Raw genomic sequence first — 20,256 nt, 5'->3', positions numbered from 1 at the left:
GAGATGCCTCGTGTAGGGAAAGTCGTGCTTCTATCTCCAAGCCGGCAGTCAACCCGGAAGCCCCGCCTTGTTCCTCACCCTGGTGTCCCTTCCTTGCCTTGGCAGGAGCAGTACAACCTGCACATGCAGAGGGACGCCTGTCGCCCAGCGGCTGCCGCGGCTGAGATTGTGCCCTCTCTTCGGGCAATCAAGCCGCCACCGCCACCGTCACCACCACCACCGCGCACGCCCACACCGCAGCCTGCAGGGTCCGACTCTGTCGCCAGCTCTTCTCCTCCTCCTCCTCTGCCCCCTCCTCCTGCAAGTGACGGCAGTGCGAGCACAGCAGGCGATGCTCCAGCTGCCAGCAGTGGCTGCTGGCCGTACGCCATCATCAAGAAGTTCAAGAAGGACCCTCTCCTGGCCACCCTGCCCCCTCGACGACCCCGCATCCCCTGTCCCCACTGCCCCCGGTTCTGCTTCTCAAACGTGCGTACCTGCCACCCTCAACCTCCTCGAGCTTATCTCGCAAGGGTTACTCAATACTGTACATTAGTAGCGAAACTCCCCATCGACTTTGTGTATCGAAAAATATACAGTTGGCTTCCTGCACTGGGGGAAAACAGGCAAGCATGCATGGGGAAAGTTATAAGTGTTTGGCAAAGTTTAGTTTTTGTTCCCTACGTGTCACACCGACACACTGGCCCCTCAGCTACAACAAAGCAATGGTTCTCGCACGGCCCAGATTCTGAAGTGGAGTTTCACAACTGGTGTATATTGAAGAACTCTATCTCACCGCCGTGGAGTCCCGTCTTGTGGTAGGGCTGGATGCGATTGCAGCGAAGGCACTGCAACTGATAACACAAATCGGTGTTAGAAGCCATGATAAGTTGCCACCGTTGTTAATAACTCGGGGTTGCCCAGTTTAATGCATTTTGCATAAGTGAAAATGTACATTTTTCCAGTAGCGATCTGCGCATGCGCGGGCTGCCGGTCCACCATTTTTGGCAGGCGCCTCGAGCAAAATAAACAAAAGGGCTCCCCTCAGGATTCTGCTGGGGGAGTGGCTATGCTGTCTAGCGCTGGGCGTTTTTATTTTTTCTCTTTAGCCAGATCATGGTGGGTTCGTACGGGCTCACAAAAAAGGTTTTCTAAGAAAAGGGGCAGAGACTTTGAGGCTGTCCATTCTGCGAGCACTCGCCTGCCAGTGAGGGAATAACGAAAAGGAAAGAAAAAGGGGGGCTTCGACCACTGCAGATGAATCACGGTAACGTGTGCTTGCTACCGTAACATTGATGTGAAAGGCACGGTGACGGGTCGGTGCGGAAGGGACTACAGGAGCAGGATATTGTGTTCACAAGTTCTCCGAAAAAACGACTTTCTTCGGGGCGTGCCTTACTGCCATTTTTAGTTCGCCGTTAGGAGGACCGGTACTGAAAAAAGGTACATTGCAGCACGAATAGAGGAGGGAATACTGCTGCCCTAGTGCTCACTGAAGCTGGCAGGCTGCTCTTTGCACAACTCTGAACATTATTGTCAACCTTATCATTTTTTAAAGACGATAGTCTTTCGTGGGCTACTTAAACACAAAAATTTTTGGTCTGTGACTCGATTCAGCCACCCGGCCAAACTGAAACAGAAACTGCGCAATAGTCTTATATACCCACAGCCAAATCTAAACATCTAAGTCTGGTGTCAATGTTCATACTTGTCAACATTGTTGAACAAGAACAAAACATTGCGCAAATGTGTGGCAGAAAGTCAATACAGTGTAATCTCGATGATACGATTCTGGGTGATACGAATTTCGGGATGATACGAATTTCTGAAAAGTCCCGGCGAAATTGCATTGTTAGCAATGGGAAAAATTTCGGCTGTTCCGAACGGACCTGTGCGGCCCGGCAGATGATACGAACGAGCCGGTGAGAGGCCCGACTGCCGAACGAGCAAGTGACGGCTCTCTCTCCCCTCTTTGTCGCTCTTTCTCTAGAAACGGCCGGGTCGTTGTTTTCTGCTTGCTGACACCGCCGCAAAACCCCGCACGCTTCTCGCGCCGTGGCCGGCTGCGGCCGCAAAGTGGCGAGGCTGCTCGAGCGAACGCTCCTAACCGCTCTTTGAAATGCCGCTCAAGGCAGACACTAAGTTGCTTGTGCGGTAAAGGAGCTGATTATGCATGCGAAAACGGCACTATAAAACATCATTCACGGCGCTAGTGAAAGCGCCCATGAAATGTCTGCCGGGGTGCTAAGCCTAACCATCTCCGGCGGAGCTAAGCCGGCTGTCTCGAGCGCTTCGCAAGTCGTCAGGCTTCTCCATCCTGCCGCGCGCGTCGTGCGTCATTTTCTGGTTGAGGTAGGAGCTACCGCGGGCGCGAAATCGTCGATACAGGCGTGAAAATACAGTGCGCGCAAAGCCGAGGTGTGCGAATCGCGTCCAAAAACGCACCATGCGGTTCACGCTTGACTTGCGGCATGTAGCGAGCTTGGGCACCGCGAGTGAGGTGACGAGCGCGAAGCGTTACGCGCTCCAGAAAGGACTGCTTTGCGACGTGGGGGTAAAAAAATGCAGAAGAAAATCACGAATTTCTTCAGGCAAAAGTACAAAAAGAAATACACGAAAACTTTTTTCAGCGCTACATTTTTTGGTCTGTATTGGTTCATACGAATTTCGGATGATACGAATATTTTTCGCAGTCCCGCGAGATTCGTATCATCGAGATTTTACTGTATGTAAGTTATGTTTCCAGTGTTCCTTTATAAAAAAATTATGGATTTCATTTGCTATAGCAAATGAAATACCACATCCACTGCTGAAAAAAACATTCACTCCGTCACCTGCTGTCACCCACGCCACTATAGCTTCTAACAGCATTCTATAGCTTCTAACTATAGCTTCTAACAGGCAGAGAGAATCAATACATGAGTGACATTTGCAGTGTTCTTTTATTAAGATTCACGCATGCTTTGTTTTTGCAATAGCGAATGCAAATGAAATACTACATCAACTGCAGAAAACCGTCGTCTACTGTTGCCCGCTCTACCTGGCGGGAAAAAAATCAAACGGCAACAGTTACGAAAGGTTCATCTAGATAGGTTGCATGTTCCGCTTGGAATGCACGTGGAGAAGGGCAACATGGTTCTATAAACCATGGTTTCTCAAAGTAGGTTCCGCGGAACCTTGGGGTTCCGCAGGCCCCTCCTCAGGGTTCCGCGAGCCACTGATAAATTTTCCCTGGTTCCGCAGTCGCCAAGTCTTATATGGTGAACTTGAGGTGCGATCGATTTAAGAAACCTCCATTACTCACGCCTGAGTGTCAGTAAGCACATCTCGGCGCATAACATAACAGAAACGTGCGAGCTGCGCAATAAATCTCGCCAGCAGCTTGTAGCCAGCCAGACTCCGAAAACGGGCCACGTGGTTAAACTATTGCACTTTAATCTCGGCCTTATATTACCCCCATGCACATTTCTCCTGTTTGGTGACTGGTGCCGCTAGCGTACGCATTCGCATAATGTCGACGGCAAAAAAAAAAAAAAAAAAAAAAAAAAGAAACGATACCCTTGCTTGCTTTTGAATGTATTGCACGTTAATGTAGCATGAACGGAATGAAAAATGGCGGGAGGGGGGGGGGGGGTTCCTTGGCACTTAACGGAACTTAGCAGGGTTCCCTGGGACCAACATGCTTGAGAACCCCTGCTATAAACGTTGAAGTAGGACGCCTCGATTCACGCGCATCTCCACCGTATGGCAGCGCTGGCATCGACGCACCCTGCCTGGAGCAGTGGAATGCGGTAAATTTAAATTGAGTTGAGCAAACCTGTAGCGTGTTATCTTGGGAGGTACAAGATGGGAGAGGAACAGCATGAGAGGTGAGCAGGAAAGAGAAGGGAGGCATTTACTTGGCAGGGGCACCAGTCGACTATTGTCTTTCGTCGACAGGAGCAGATACGCGGTCATTTTTTTGTTGTTGTAACTGTAATTACAGTCGAACTCACTTTAGTACAACCTGGTAGTCACATGATGTTGGCTCGTTATATAGTTAAACCTTGCTGTAGCAAACTTCAGCATAACGAAGAAGGGTAGGGGTAATCATCAACACTGCTGAGTTGAAATGTGCCACCACAGCAAGTGAACACCAAGGACTTTCCATTATGTCTGCTTAGCGTTTAGCGTGGAACATCGATGAGCATTCGAGACAGCAGTGAGACACATCAGTGCATGCTTGGCATAGAACGGAAAGGGAAGGCTGACAAATGGTTACTGTGGATAATGAGAACGACCACTGTGCACTTTACTCTGCTTTTTTGCCGTAGAAGACGCAAGCAGCCTCAATTTTTTCGTGGTTTGGAGCATGGTGATGACTCTGCAGTGCAGTAGTGCTAGGCTCGGGCTGCGCATAACTGTCGGCTGTCAGTGTTGCAGTGTATGCACGCAGTAGTGCAAAAGGGAAAAACTTGCAATGACCAGCCTTTGCTTCTCCCCACTCCTGCCTTACGGCGCTTTTATAGAGTCTGTCGTGTGCATGTGGGTGTTTCGCAAGTTGAGGGACATGAGAAAAAAAAACTTCTCTTTCTTACCAGCCAGCTGTTGCTTTTTTAGAAGCGCTGCTGTGCGTGCGTAATGCGGCTCCGATAGACAGCGACCGAGTGGAGAAGGTGGGCTATGTCTTGCAGGGTGCCCTGCAGATTCACCTGAGACGGAAGCACATCAGCAACGCTCCCCTCAAGTGCCCGCACTGTCCCAAGCGGTTTTTCTTGGACACCCTCTTCTACAAGCACCGCTCCATCTGTGCTCGCAGTAAGTCGGCACCCACTTCCTCCCCTCTTCCTCCCCCTGTTGCTATTGCAGCAGGTATGGTCACAGAGATTGGTGCAATTGCTGAGGTGGCACTTTTGGAAAGGCACTTGCAACTGTGCATTAATTTTACCATTTATAAAAAAAAACCTGAAAAACAAAGCGGGGAAAGAACCCACAACTGATTGCTTTGTCCTCACTGTGCTTTGTGGGCTGTGCTTGATATGTGTTGATACAGTCCTCCGAAATGCTTTTTACAGCAATTTTAGCTTTTACAGCACCGTCAGGCTTTGCAGCTAGTGCCCCCCATACTTTACCACATTATACATAGTTACACAGTTGTTCTCAGTCTGTGAACCTAATTCGTGCCATCACCAAAAATTGGACTGTCGTATTAATGCACCATTTTTTTATATGCTGGTCCATTCTCGGTTTTTCTTATTACCTAAATGTAGACATTAATGTATGTAAACCACAATTGCTAAATGCTTTTTTTTTTACAGTGTGATATTTTAACTAGCATATTATTTGTTGGGGTAATTACATGGCTAAAATATTTACAATCGATCATTCTTTTTTTTTTTGTCTTTTCTCAGAAAAAAAAGACCTCAAACCTTTGGTCAAGGTAAGCCTTCCCTTTTATGTGTATCCATTTCAGTGCAGTTTATGGAGACAAAGAAAAATAATTGAAAACATGTTTGTGCTGCTGTTTCAAAACAAACAAACCTGGACCGTAGCAAGCGAGGCAGTAGTGAGGTTTTCTTTTTTTTAAGTGGCATAGAATTACGTGGACACGTTAATTTAGATGCTGTTTCTTGCATTCTAATACTACAGTAGATGACATATCTTTAATTTTCTGCATTTTCTTGCTCTTTTTTTTTTGCATACACACAGGGTGTTGTGATAATAGTTGTAATCTTTTACAGGAGAGGGGCACCTGTGCTTTTCCAGTTACTTCAAAATCAAATCAGAACAGTATTTCCCTGTTGGGGGCAGCCTTCCAAGTGGCCAGGGTTTACACCTCCCCCTCTTCCCCCCCCTTGGAGCAGCTGCAAAAAATTCAAGCTACTCCACGAAGTGAATCATGACAAGTGGGCGAAGCACTGGGGATCGTTCTTACCGTAAATCATCCGTGGCATTGCCCACTTGCGTATGTAAATCAGTGACAACACGTGTGTGCAGTATATACAATTCCAATGTAATCCAATCCGATACAGTTCAATTTAATCCAATCCAATCCATTTCAATCCAATGCTCCTCGCGCATGTGCAACACTGTGTACACGGGCGCCAAGCCCCGGAAAGAGTGAGGTCCTAAGGGGCTTCGCCCCTAAAACAATGCTTTGTGGCAGTCCATGGAAGGGAAAATGTTTTGGGGGGGTGTTGGTGAGGTCACCACCGTTCCAAGATGGCAGCCAAGGTGGCCGTTTCGGAGTATGCCTGTCTAAATCAAATCCCATTTTATTTCAATTTTGAAATAGCCACAGTGCGAGAAATACAGCAATGGCAGTTTGCTCCAAGAACCGTCCAAGTAACATTGTTTGGAGTGAGCAGTGTACAACACTGCTTTTAAATAATTATGGCTGGAGCTATGTAGATCTAACAAGTTACTACACAAATTGAAAGGCCAGCATTTTTTTTCTTTTTTTGTGCCGGTCAGTTGTCTCTTGCATTGCAGTGGCATGTGTTGTGTTTGTCTAAGTGCTGACCATGCTCGGTGCATGACATCCTTATCATTTTATCTAAGCGGGCAAGCAACATTTAGTAACCGGTGCACTATAGTTTCTTGTTAAGAATGTTTGTGACTGGATGAGTCGTCTGCATTTGAGAATTTTATAGTCCATGAGTGAACATTCCGACAAAATGACAATCACCCATAAATGGCGCTCTGCAGTGCTCATTCGGTGCAGCTGTTCATGCATGAGTGCTTCACTGTGCCACTATTATGTGTCATTGTGATAAAAAAAGTTATTGAGCCCAAGCAAAGGAGTGGTTTGGACAGAAGCAATTCTCAAGGTATGCGCAATGCCGGCGCTGCAGCACACTGTTAGATGTTCCTCTTAGAACTAGACAACGGTGCTTACCACTGCTGGCGCGGTCTCCCGTCTCCAGGAGACCAGGAACCGGTGGAACCGGCTGACGTGCGAGCACTGCAACTTCTACAGCCACCGCTACAAGCAGCTGACCGACCACTATGCCGCCGAGCACCCGGAGCACACCCTGAGCACCTGTGAAAAGTGTGGTGCCCGCTTTGCCCACTTTGCCTACATGCTGCTGCACCAAGTGCAGGTGAGTGTGCCCGCTTCGTGGCTGCTGCAGTGCAGCAAAGCATTGCTCGCCGTGCAACTGCAGGTGCACCTGATGGTGGAGGACCACCAGCTGCATAAGTGCAGCCTGTGCGACGTGGCCCTGGAGGGGGTCGAGGCCCTCAAGAACCACCTGCTGGAGGTGCACGCCCCTGCCCTCCTCCACAAGTGCATCGAGTGTTTCGAGCGCTTCTCCTCCGAGGCCGTCCTGCTGCAACACAGGTCCGCCTCCCTCCCTTCCTCTCCTCCGGCGCCTGTCTACGCTTGCAGCGCGCTGTTTTGCCTCTCTCTGCTTGCACATTGGCCTAGCCTCTCTCGGATGCTGTGGTCTCTGCAAGTGCAAGGCCTGTATATGTCAGTGGCCCGATAGAAGGCAGCAAGAAAGTCGGTCGTATTTGTCACATTCACGCGTAAGGACTCCCTGCCAGTTCATTGATATTTTGGGCTTGTTGCAGTAACAATGCCCCGCAGCAGTTCCATATGACAGGGGGCCTGCGTTTCACCTTGATATCTTTCAGGTGGTATAACATAAGGAGCAGGGATCTAATATTATTCTGTTCACAGTCCAGCCCACTTTTAACCATATCATTATGCGAACAGAATGTCAAGGACACTTCGAAACAATACTTGTTATAAGTGGCTCGATAAAAAACAAAACAATTTTCGCGGCATTCAGTTGTTTTCAATGAGTGCTGAAAAACCGAAATAAAATTGTATGGCAGCAGTGGCTAAGCACTGCCAAATGACTCAATGAAACACGCATGGTCAGCTCGGGAGGGATGTATGCTATGCCCACCGTAGGGGTAGGCACACTCCTGACAACATAAAGGAGATAACAAAGGAAGTTGGAACAGCTATCACTTTTCATTGGGCTTCTTGCCTAGCATAGAGAACGAACCAGGTGATCATTCCTAAGGGTTGGAAGGATGTCAGATGTGCTGCATATGCCCGGTGCGCAGCACTTTGAGGTCTCTTCTTTCACTGCTAGCGCAAAAGGAGAGAATAGAGCAGCTGGTAACGCTTTCTGAGGTGTGTAGACATGTGTCGCAGACAATAGGGTCACCTTTCACATGGTCGAATACTGTCAGGTTCAGTTATTATAGCCTATACAATGGGTTTGAACAGCATTGGTATACAGTAGCCAACCGATTTTTCGGGCCTGGTGGGGAACAAAAAATAGTCCAAATAAAAGAGCAGTCTGAAAAATTTGTGAGTCATTACTCCTTGGGACCACTGGCGGTCCCCCAGAAAGTCCGAATTTTCAGGGTCTGAAAAAACGGTCGGCCACTGTAGGCCTTTATTTTTCTCTTTTGACATACTGTGAAGTTGATGGTGCGACGGTTATTTATTGTTATAACCTGTATATTGTTGTATCCAGTATTATTACAAGGGGGGTAGCTATCTCTGCTAGTGTGCTGAGGTTTCATTAAAGGAGTACTGACACGAAATTTCAAAGCTGAGATAACTATGTAGAACGCTTCCTTTTTATCAGGAGATATCTCCCAGCAAGTTTCAACAGCAGCCGTTCAGCGAAACATATTTAAAATCCATTTTAATCTTCGCCCGCACGAGAAAGCCCAGAGCAGATCGACATGACATCATCTGCTACTTACCCCAAACTGCCGACGTCGGGGCTCCCGTGACGAAGCCGACGCGCTGGCTGTGGTTGGCGCGCGCTGCTTGGGCATGTGTACACGTCATGGTTTTGGGACTGACGTCATGCTGCCCGGGCCTGTGGGGACGGCGAAGACCTCGGCCGGTCTGGGCATGCACGTGCACTCGCTCGCGCGCGCTTCCAGAGCGGCAGCGACACGGCAAGAATGGTGACGTCACGTGATACCTCCTGTCATGGCGGCCGCTCGGCGTTCGTTTTGTCGAAACCGAAACTGACATGAATAAACGACACCGTAAATGAATGTTTACGCTGCGCTCGACCGTCTAATGTGTCATTCTATGATTAGTGGGCTGGTAGGCACGCATAGCAGCGAAAAAAAACGTAACACCAAAATTACGTGTCAGTACTCCTTTAACAACATGTGAATAAATGCTTTATGGCGTGCAATTCCTTTATTTTTCCTTTCTCTGTGAGTGTGTAGTAGTAGTAACTGGTGGTGTCCTTGCCCTTGCCTTGCTCCCTCTTCTCGCAAGGGATGAGAAGCACAATCCCAATTCGGTGAACTGTCCGGACTGCCCCAAGACGTTCAAGAACGCCATGGCCTGTCGCCGCCACGTGCTCTACACCCACCTGACCTCGCGTCTAGTCAATTCCTGCAAGTACTGCTTCAGGCGCTACAAGGACATGCTGACACTCCGCTACCACATGGCCATCTCGCACATGAGTGAGCCCTCGCACGCTGTCTTCGTAGATACCTGTGTGAATGCACCTTGCTTCATTTTACACACCCGTATGAGATACGGGTTCACGTGACTCTTCGGAAGAAACTTGGAGGGCCTCCCATGGGTATAGCAAACAAAAAAAAAATAATTTTGCAGGATAAGGGGTGAACCACATATTCAAGATTTTCGCTTAGAAAAACAGCTCAAAAGCAAACGCACTGTATCAGTATCATGACCAGCTTTTCAATGTGCCAGCCATTTTCTTAGAGAGGGCGGAACTTTCATTTTTGATATCTGTTTTTCAAGAGTATTTTTATATATGTACTTCATTGCTATGTGATGTGTCACTACATACCATATTTTTGCACGTACAACCCACACCAATGATAAAGTTTCCACACGAGAATTTGATGTGTTCAACTTTGGTGTAGTTGAGCTTACAATGAGAAATAGTAGTCACCAAAAATGTGGCTCCTGTTTGTCTATGCTGCCCTTGACATACTGTTTGGTTTCATGATGGATAAAATATAATTGGTCTTGTTTCTCTTCCTTTTAGATGTGCTGACAGACGAGGAGAAGGTGAGATTCCCTTGCCCTTTGTAGTATCTCTATGTTATAGGGATCGAAAAAGGTTTCTGCTTGCGTTCCATTGTGGTTTCTTGTAGCTGAACCCTTACTTAACAGCCACTGCCCATTGAGATTCTAGGTGAAAAGCAGTGTGGCAGTGTTATACCTTTTTCCCCTCGTGGAACTCTTCCCTGTTCCAAACTGCCGCTGTTGGCATGGTTTTGTAATAGGAAAGGGCAAATGTCGATCCTTTTCAAGGGTCGATCCAGTACTTCCCTTTAGGCACCCTGGGCAATATGAACAAGTGGGCTCATTCTCACCTCACTGCTTTCTTACGCTGCACTTTGTTATCCCCACTTTTTCGACAGCTATGTGTGCCCACAGAAAAAAGAAAAAGCCTGCAGAGGAAAGGGGCAAACACGTTTGAGGCTGCCCACACTGTGAGCACATGCCTACAAGTCTGACAGTAGCAAAGAGGGGGGAAAAAAAGATATCTAAAGAAGATGGCGCTCTGCCCAGTACAGATTAGTCTCGGGAGTGTGCGCCTGCCTCTGTGGCTCTCACGTGAACGGAAGGGGTGATGGGTGGTCGCGGGAGAGACTGAAGGACAAAAATGTTTCATGCACAGGTTTGTTCATAGCTCAATTTTTGGGGTAGCTTTTCTGCCTGAAACTCTAGTCTGCCGGGGCGGCCGTTAGGAGGACCGATACTGGAAAAAGGTCTGTCCAGGTCGGTGCAGAGAAAGGTGGCAGCTGGGCAGGTGAGGGTGACGATGACACGTTACAATGCTATGGGAGGGTGACTAACTGCCACCACTGCCTCCAGCGTGTCTGAATCCAACGCGATTGTTGCTCCTGTCGAATAGGCCACCCCACTTTCTCTTTGCGTGTCTTTTTTTATCGGTTTGAATGGTGCTCCTTCCCTGAGCACCCCACCACCGGCAGTGCTGCTTCTGTGGATGCAGTGGTGAAATCAAAGCTTCATGATGCCCGTCTGTCTGGTCGAGAATGATATTGAAGAAATAGTGAAGACGCCAAACACCAAAGAAAATCAATATAGTGACATTTCGGATTGTGAACAAGCCCCCCCCCCCCCCTCTCTCTCTCTCTCGCTGTTCCCCCCATCCCCCCACCAAGGAAGGGGGGTCCATTGGCCTGAGCATCATGCAGTACAGCACCATGAGACAGTGCCCCCTCGATGAAGTGAACACTGCCCGCCCTAGGAGAAAACAAATTTGTGCAAGAGACAACTAATGGGGAAAGTGGCTCGAAGTTCAGAAAAATGTGAAGAAGGGTCGTCGAGCAATCGCTGGTATTTCGGACCTATAGCCACATCAGCGGCTGTATGCATACAAACGTACCGACCGTAAAGAAAAGATTTCTGGCAGCTTGCTGACAAAACCCATCACATTGAGACAAATTGTGGCAGCCTAATGGCATGGCTGAAGTTAATAATAATTTAATAAATAGTAATAATAAAGATGATAATATTCCTTCATGACTGAACTACATATCGTAAATATGTCGATTTTGTTCAATACGTCTTGCAGTGCTCATGCTTTTCGAAACACTTGGTCGAAGCTCACAGTACACTGCCAAGTAAAACTGATCATTGGACTGCAATGGTGCGGAATCACTTTACTGGGAATGCATTTTGGTCCCTGTTTCTCCCTCGGGAAACAGGCGTCGCTGGAGCCCCTGCGCAAGCACTGCTCGCAGTGCAGCTACAAGACGTTCAACCGGCGCTGCATGGTGGGCCACATGCGGCGCAAGCACGGCGGCATGATACAGTGCGACGAGTGCCCGAGCCGCTTTGCCCAGGTGGCCGAGCTGACGCGCCACAAGCGGCTGCGCCACGGCCCAGTGGGCGTCCAGGACTGCCCGCACTGCCCCCGCAGCTTCGTCTGCCCCAAGACCTACCAGGTGCACCTCACCATGCACCAGGTGAGAGTGGTCCCTCTGGCTAAGTCCTTCCTTCTCGTAAAGCTGCCCTCTGGCATCCTCGAACCAAGTCACGCGGGGCAGTTCCATGCTGCAAGGGAGCTAGTGCCCATGGGCGTGCCACGGCCAACATGGCTGCTCCAAGGCCCAACCATATGTGCGAACAAGGCTGCCCCCAGAACTTATGGGGGGGGGGGGAAATGGACTGGCCACTGGCTATAGGTGGTATTCACTGAAAAGTTTATTGGGTGACTTCTTCACTTGGCAACACTGGAAACCGCCATGCATGTGCTGCTGTGCCTTTGCCACTGTGCCTTCTGCGAGAATTGGGTTGAAACGGGGCAGATGACGCATGCCGATGGGTTTTTTTTACCCCTTCTTCTTCTGTGAGGTGCGGGTGCAATGTGCCTGCACCTCGCAGAAAAAAAAAAACATCGGTGTGTATCACCTGCCCTGTTTCAACCCGATTCTCGGCTGTGGTAAACAGATCTATTAATAATCGCACTCGCATTTTGTGGTGGCACTGTCCTTGCGCCCGAGAACTTCACATTACCAAAGGATGAAACCACGCCTGTGAATGGAAGCTACATGGCATGCAGGGGGCTGATGCTGCAGTCTCCTGCGACCACAGATGTCGACACAAGTGCCCTCTAATGTGTGGTTATGTACAAAAATCAAATAACGCTTTTGAAGAAATGCTTCACATATACTGATTTAAATACGATGGTAGCGTTGCAGCTACGACATGTGAGGCCATCTCCCGAGCCATGCCGTGCTCACACCGCTCACGCTCGCACAAACACTGGCGAATCGCAAGCAGCCTTCAGACAAATAACTTGAGCTAGGCTTCCACATGGCAAAATTGTTGGCAACAATATTTCTGTTGTTGTCCTTTAACAAGTGACAGAACTAAAAGAAGCGATGGGCTTTCGGTAGACTACACACGATTTAATCCATCACAGTACAGTTGCAAGGCTCGAAAATTTTTACCACTCTACGTAGTTGTGTGATGATTTCAGCAGTGTCTGGCGATAGGTAGATCATAGGGTGCTGCATGGAACAAACAGTATTTTGCATCGAGATATTACTTTGTGTTCAGTGAGGCACAGCTTTGAACCTCAAACAGCTCTTTCTGTTGTCGGGTGGTGTGCTCCGTCGGGTGACGGTGCGGCCAAGTGCCTCCATCTCGTAGGGCCCGACGTACACAGATGGTGTGGCACATACACGGCAGCGCACATGAAGGGTTGCCATGGCAGTGAATACAGCCTATACAATGCAACTTACACCAAAATAGGTTAAAACTGTATGACAAGCATTTTAACAATAAACCTTCACAAGTTTATAAAACTGTACTGGAAGATATTGTAGTGTCATGTTTGAACGTCAAATAACTTGAAAAGGAGGCGTGAAACAATATCATGGGAGCCCAACCGATATTCATGTGGTGACCCCGAACACCAACAAGTTTCTTTCGGTTTGGTGCAGTACAGGGTGCAATACTCGGCCAAATAATTGTGTGACCCTTGTACAGTACTCTGTACACAGCCACTTTTGTTATGGCCCCCTGCATGCTTTTGGTAAATTAAAAAAAAAAAAGTGGAAATGCTTATTTTCTCTAAGGTCAGGGTTTTCAAGTCTGGCGTGCGTAACATCTATGGCTGCCACCGGCTGCTACTACTGCTCTGGCTGCTACTCGTCCATACTTGGGGTGGCACCACTATGCAAGCAGAGCGTGCAGGAGCTATGCGGTTGGTTCGATGCTAACATTTGCACTGCCTAAGAAGGACAGTATGCTTTCCTTGAACAAAGCGTCAATACTGATCACGGGTCTCATGAAGAAACATCTTGATTAGAGGTCCGGAACAGCAAAGTACCTGGGTGTTTGGAAAAGCACGACTGATTTGACCAAAACTGACAAAACCACTTGGCACGTGGTAGCATTGTATTTGGTTGCTTGTATACCGCTATACGTCACTGCTGCTTTGCTTGCTTCCTGCACCATGGAATCGCTGCGACGGAAATGGAGAAGGGAAATGCGTTGTTTGGTGAGGGATTTCTCAGCAATTCAGGCACCTTTCGGTACCGTACCAGCGCTAAAATGGCTATGGGTAGGTCGGACTTTTGTTTGAAACCAACTTGCTGGCTGCCCTCTGTGTCCCTTTGAAGGCCAACTGCACTCAGAATTTTAGCCTGTTGAAAGCCTTAATTTTGTTTTGTATAGTCTGCAAGATAGAAAATATTACAGCTGAAATTTGCGTATGCCCGGTGCAAACGTCCATAAAATATCTGCAATTTTGGAAGTGAAATTGAGAAGAGTGCGGCCATTGCGGCCAGGCTGAAGTAGCATTGCAGCTGGCGAGCGAGTGGCCGGCCGGCCGGGGCAAACCTGCACACAACCACTCTCGCTCACACCAGCCCTGGAGAAGCGTGCCCAGTGGAGATCGACCGGCTCTCCTGGCTGGCCGGAGAAACAAGCACCTGGCCGGCCGGAATGTCATCTTCCACTTCATGGTTGTCTGCGCGACCTGCCGGCAGGTGCAGCGGCGTCTGCGACGGAGCTACTATTTTAAACGTTTCCAACTAATTAACAATGCATTTCATGGGGTACCAGTCATGTCCCGGTTGTTTTGGTAGTATGTACTTTCATTGAAAGTAAATTTGGCCGAGGTGAAATTTGTGTGCAGCTGGCCTTTAGGCGTGGGAGAAATCTATTTGTCGCCCCAAGTAGTGCCACACAAAGCAACTTTCCGGTCATACATTGCATTTTTGGTCTTCAGTGTGTCGCCCTGCAGTGTTTAACACAATCCATTTGTTACTGGCATTAACTTCATATATACTCGGGAGCAAATTAAGCACGGCAATAGCTCATGTATGGTATCTGTTGAAAACCAGGAAGCAAGCGAGGGTAAGAGGACGCCGCTTTATTGACGACCTTCGAGTGGCTAGCGTAATTCGCTTGCTGAAGAAGATGTCTTGTGCCTCGCTTCTCGTGCGGTCGCTGCTCGTCTTCACTTCGGTGTCGTCGTTTTCCAACCAACCAGATCACATTTTGTAACAGGCTCCGGGCCGGTGCGATAATATGGATCTGGTTGGCTACAGCTGGCTAAAATCTTGAACCTGGCAATGGATTGGCGATTGATTGGTGCTTCCGTAGTCGAAAAGAACTGGAGACTTCAGTGGAGTCATTTCCGCAGGGCTCAAAAAGAGCAGGTCTTTGTTCCGGCGGCCTAATTGCCATGGTCTGCCAAAAAGGTGCTCTCCATGCTTCCATCTTGCACAAAGTGTCTCAGCCGATGAAGCTTCAGGCGCTGAAGTGGAGCATAAATATTCTGCTTTTCGTTCGTTTTCGGTGAAGACTTGTGAGGCCCGTGGACATTCTTTGGAACATCCTCCTTTTAGTTCTTGGTTGATCCACCTCCCAAGAAGCCTTTTCCTGCTCAAACACTGACTCTTCAGTTGCTACGTGCGAACATGTCCCTTCTTTTAAAAATTTCGCGTCTCCAGGCACTGTAAACCCCAAAGCCGTTTCCTGGGACGTCTCTGATTCAGCCGTCGATGTGGACATAGTCGTCAGTTTTTCTAGTGTTGGTCGTTTCCAATTTGGATCGCACAAGGAAGTTATGTGGCGTCCTTTGCAATTCCGACATGAGAGGCTTCTTGCATTTTTGCAATTCTTGGCGCGGTGAAAGTGCCTGGCGCAGCGAAAGCAACAACCTTGTTTTCGCAATTTCGCTTTCTTTTCTTCTAATGTAATTTGAGCGCGGCAGTCTTCTGTGAGGTGGTCGTTCGATTCGCAGAGAAGACATCTATGGCGGGATATCGATAACGTTAGTGCGGAAGAAGAACCTTGCATGTTTTCTTTGACCTGGTTCCGGTGTGGTTTTGTTCTGGCAGGCATGTCTGATCCCGTCATTAGTGAAGTGACCTCCCGACTTCGCACTTCCAGGTTCAAAAGTTCAAGTAACTTTGATACTTCACCAGCCTGTTCTTTTCCCTGTGCTTGTGGCGTCGTTAACGTTAACTGGTTGAACCTGAGCACGATCTCATAGGGCAACTTCTGCAATAGTGCAGTCTTCAACATAATGCCGTAGGACTCAATATGTACTCCGAGGTTCTTAAGTGATCTGACGTGTGTGCACACATTCATGAAGCGTCTGAAGGTCGTTCAAGTCTTCGCAGGAAGTCTCTGGCGGGAGCTGATTCGATGCGCCGTTTGTGACCGTTGTGTCCTCTTCAATGGGCCTGCTTCTTCGGTAGGGGTCTCCAACGGTGTAATCCTTTCATCCTGGTCACGGCACCAAATTGTTAAAAACCAGGAAGCAAGCGAGGGTAAGAGGACGCCGCTTTATTGACGGCGTTCGAGCGGCTAGCGTTATTCGCTTGCTGAAGAAGATGTCTTGAGCCTCGCTTCTCGTGCGGTCGCTGCTCGTCTTCACTTCGGTGTCGTCGTCTTCCAACCAACCAGATCACATTTTGTAACAGTATCACTCCGCCTAAGCGGCGGACTCGAATGTCAACGAATGCGCGCGTTTTGAAAAAACATTGCTATGAATGTGTGATATCGTCTGCTATTCTCGCGTAGCTTGCTTATTATCGCTGCAGTAATTAAGTCCAAAAAATCATGAAAACGGCTCGTGCCATGTTAAAAATATTTTCAGTAACACTGCTTGCGCTGCACAGAGTAACATTCGGCCGTGGCAAAGAGGCATAGCGGCAACTTCCATTGCCGTTCTTGAGTTGCACACGAGTAGTATAACAATTATTTGATTAAAAAATGCTCCATTTGAATGCACGTGCACATTTGCTATTTACCAACTTGAGCAACAGCGAGAGAGCCGCACATTTGGTTTGCCCACTGTGGTGCCCTGACAGAAAGCCGGCCTCTGTGTACGTTGTGTTCATAATGACGCTATGGGCTTGTGTCGGTGGTGTGCGCAGGAAGGCCATGGCCACACGTGCCCCATTTGCGGGCGCCTGTTTGAGAGCGAAGCCATGCTCAACAACCACAACGAGTCACACCGGAATCCGGGCAACCGCCGCTGCGCCGCGTGCCTGCAGCTGTTCGCCTCCTCCAAGTACCTCGCCAAGCACCAGAAGGCACACAGCGAGGAAGGTAGGGGGCACTCGGAGGGCTCGGGTGTTGTCAAGGCTACATGTTCGCTGCAGTTATGCCAGAGCAAAGATCACTTCGAAAGGGCACAAACCACAGCTTATTAAGCGAACCAATACACCACTCAGAGTGGCTTAGTTTTGTATATGAGGCCTGACACCAAAAGGCAAGTTTTACTGCCTGTTCGCTACCAAGAGTGCACTGCCTTGTAAGTAATGCACTTCTCTTTTTTTAATCTTGGGAAACCCTTGATTCCAAGCAATCTTTCCTGTTTTTGAGAAAAGAAAAGTTAGTTTGAATCCTAGTGTTAATAATGTTACGGTGAAAGCTGATGGGAAGGTTATGACTTGAGAAGTATACATGCAATGTGAGAAAGTTGGCCTTCATTGGTAGGTTACGGTGCCGAGAATCTAAATACACCATCATCGTAACCAGCAGTTGTTTAATAAGGCACAAAATGCCAGAAACGTGAAAATGAGACAATGCCCCATACACTTTTGGGTACCACGGTTTGTGAAGTCACAAAAGTTGTGAACTGCGGGAGCTCATTGGAGAAGCACCTACGTTTTGCTGAAATAAACACTTCCCAAGTGGTTGGGCACATGAAATAAACGTGAATCAAGGCTTTCTGTGAGCTAATACTATCCAAAAAATACAGGCTACAGCTTTTACACGCTGCGAGGCAAGCTGCTTCCCTCACTATTCAGTTAGCCATCATGCTGTCAGTTCAGTTAGCCATCATGCTGTCAGTTTCGCTTTCGAAAAGCATTGGCGTGCAATTAGTGAAGTCAGTAACCTACGACGGTGAGTGCCTGAGCTTCTGCAAGCAATATACCCGACAGGAAGTGGCTAAATTCCCTTCACTAGAAGCAGCAAAAGGAATCAGATGCACTGCAGGTAGTTAAGCGACCTGCCTGACTTTCCGATTTTCCATTCTTTGCGTGTAGACGTTGCTACCGGTAAGGTGTGCCCGCCTCCGGCTAAAACATTACCTCCCGCGATGTGAACTTACTGCGGTTGGTTAGCTGACCGATCCGCCTTTGTGCTCGTCCGTTCGCCACGAGCCGCCGTTGATAATTTGTAAAGCATGCGTCACTCTGCCCTTGTTGGTATGTTTGGGGGTGCAGGCAATGACAACTACTTGACGCGGCTGCTGTGAAGAGAGTGTTTATTTCGCATTAGGTTCGTGCAGCGCAGGAGAAGGTAATACGAGATGGCTGTGATTCCCAGGTGAGGTGAAGTGAAGGCGCCCTCCTGAATGGTGCTAGCGGGGAGCCCGGGACGCCATGCTTGATATTCAAAACGGCGCTTGTTTCCTCAAAAGAGGGTTCACTTGCAGCTGGCTCGATGGGGTCTGGGGCACCAGTGTGGGTGGGCACGCCAGCCGCTCGAGTATCTAAAAGCTTATCTCATTCTGTCACTGAGGAATCGTAAAAGTACAAGCCAGCCTCCCCTGCTAGAGGAACATTGCCCTGGTCGGCCATGGCTTGGAGACGTGAAAGCTACTGATGCCAGCATTTACACTCTAGACTGCACCAGTGCTGCACTCCTACTTTGTGACGCAATGGCTGCATCACGAAAAAATGAAAGGGAAGCGGGTGAGAGAAATGCCGTCTTTGTTTGTTTGTTCCTCGGCAAATAATGCATCGTTGCTCATCGAACAAAAGCCGAGAGAGCTATAGAATGTTTGATCTTTCAGTTAAAACAAAATTTCATTCAGCCTTTAGTGTCCCTTTAATAAGTAACATGTTGATATTTTCAGCATTAAAAATTGTTGCCCATGACATCTACAATAATGGAACAAAAAAGTTAGTGTAAAGGGGTCTTTGTAACGTGTGTGTGGTGACAAATTCTTTCGCTAGAGCCAGACGCATAAGTTGCGTTTTATGGTGCGCATTGCCACCTGTTGGAATTGCACTGATCGCATTGAGCTGCAAGTGCGGTACTTCACTGGCGCACCCCACCCTGACTTCTCTGCAGGCCCTGACGGCACCCTGACCCTGACATGCACTTCTGCCAAGATGCCAGCCAACCAGAGAGCCCCGGCTCGGTCAAAGGACCAGCGGCCGTTCGGACTCTCCTGTGACGAGTGCCACTTGCGCTTCAAGTACCAGAGCAGCTTGACCGCACACAAGATGACTGCGCATGGAGGCAAGCCCAAGGGTTCCAAGTCGTCGCTCACGTGCGAGGTGGGTTGCTGCTGAGTCAGATTTTGACGTTTACTTCATTAGTGCCGTGGCTGAACCTTGCAGTTAAAGCATCGTGGAGGCTTTGGAGAATTGAATGAAATTACAGTGGAATCTCGGTGATACGAATTCGGTTGATACGAATTTCGTTGTGATACGAATTTTCGAAATTCCCCGGCCAAAATGCATTGTGTGCAATGTAAAAAAATTCGGATGATCCGTATGCATTTATCTCTCCGTTGCGGGTGATACGAACGCGCGAGCAGAGGCTGCGGCGTGGACGGGAGGCGGGAGTGTTGGTGCGGCCATGCGGCCTTGGTTGTGTGCGGGCACAAAAGCATTAGTCTTCCCCCGTTGACGGTAAACCTCCTCGTGGGGAGGCGCTGTTCCTAACAAACCGAACGTGCCCTCTCGACGCCTGTTCTTTCTCTTTCTCCCTCCCTTCTTTTATCTCCCGCTGCAATCTCTTCTCTCTGTACCTTTCGTTTCCGCTGGCTGCAGCTCGGGTGCCTCTAGCTTCCTTTTTTTTTTTGTATTATACTTGAATAAACCGCGGCAATCAAGCGTTCCCTCATTTCTGACGGCGATTACCCTCGCCATTTTGCTTTCTCCGCATTCCTCGCTTCCGTCTATGCCCCGCGCTCGACCTATCCTGTTGTCGCCTTGCCTGCGCCACTTGCACTTCGATTATGTTGAAGCGTGAACCGTATGGAGCGTTTTATGCTCACGAAAACACGCCGCACACGCCGCAGGCGCGCTGACGCCGCCGCGAATACCACCCGCATTCTGCGCGCGGCGGCAACATGGCGGCGTCACCGGCCGCGAAGTGGTGCGGGTAGCTCGACCGACCGCTTCTGATCGCTCTTTATGATGCCACTTAAGAAACAAATGAAGTCGCTTGTACAGTAAAGGAGCTGATAATGTGGGCGAAAACGACACTACAAAGCATTGTCGGCGCGGTTAGGGAAAGCGCCGATCAAATATCCGCAACCGTGGTAAGCCTAAACATCTCCGGCGGGGCCAGCGGGCTGTCTGGAG

The 20,256-nt window shown here is 48.8% G+C and overlaps 1 protein-coding gene across 2 annotated transcripts in view; it reads left to right on the top strand.

The window, feature by feature from the left end:
* Positions 1–20,256, top strand: part of LOC144174005 (uncharacterized) — a 40,288-nt gene that overhangs the window by 11,888 nt on the left and 8,144 nt on the right. For both annotated transcript variants that reach the window (XM_077702405.1, XM_077702406.1), the window contains exons 10-19: positions 106–468; positions 4,653–4,776; positions 5,370–5,398; positions 6,885–7,061; positions 7,125–7,300; positions 9,227–9,417; positions 9,972–9,994; positions 11,665–11,925; positions 16,861–17,035; positions 19,013–19,221. In XM_077702405.1, the coding sequence (XP_077558531.1) occupies positions 106–468; positions 4,653–4,776; positions 5,370–5,398; positions 6,885–7,061; positions 7,125–7,300; positions 9,227–9,417; positions 9,972–9,994; positions 11,665–11,925; positions 16,861–17,035; positions 19,013–19,221 (1,728 nt within the window). The remainder of the gene's footprint in view (positions 1–105; positions 469–4,652; positions 4,777–5,369; positions 5,399–6,884; positions 7,062–7,124; positions 7,301–9,226; positions 9,418–9,971; positions 9,995–11,664; positions 11,926–16,860; positions 17,036–19,012; positions 19,222–20,256) is intronic.

Source organism: Haemaphysalis longicornis, unplaced genomic scaffold, assembly GCF_048455015.1.
Source record: "Haemaphysalis longicornis isolate Haplotype H1 unplaced genomic scaffold, Haemaphysalis longicornis Haplotype H1 scaffold_3, whole genome shotgun sequence".
In the NCBI taxonomy this organism is placed as follows: Eukaryota; Metazoa; Arthropoda; class Arachnida; order Ixodida; family Ixodidae; genus Haemaphysalis; species Haemaphysalis longicornis.
This window is presented reverse-complemented; position numbering and strand designations above follow the sequence as displayed.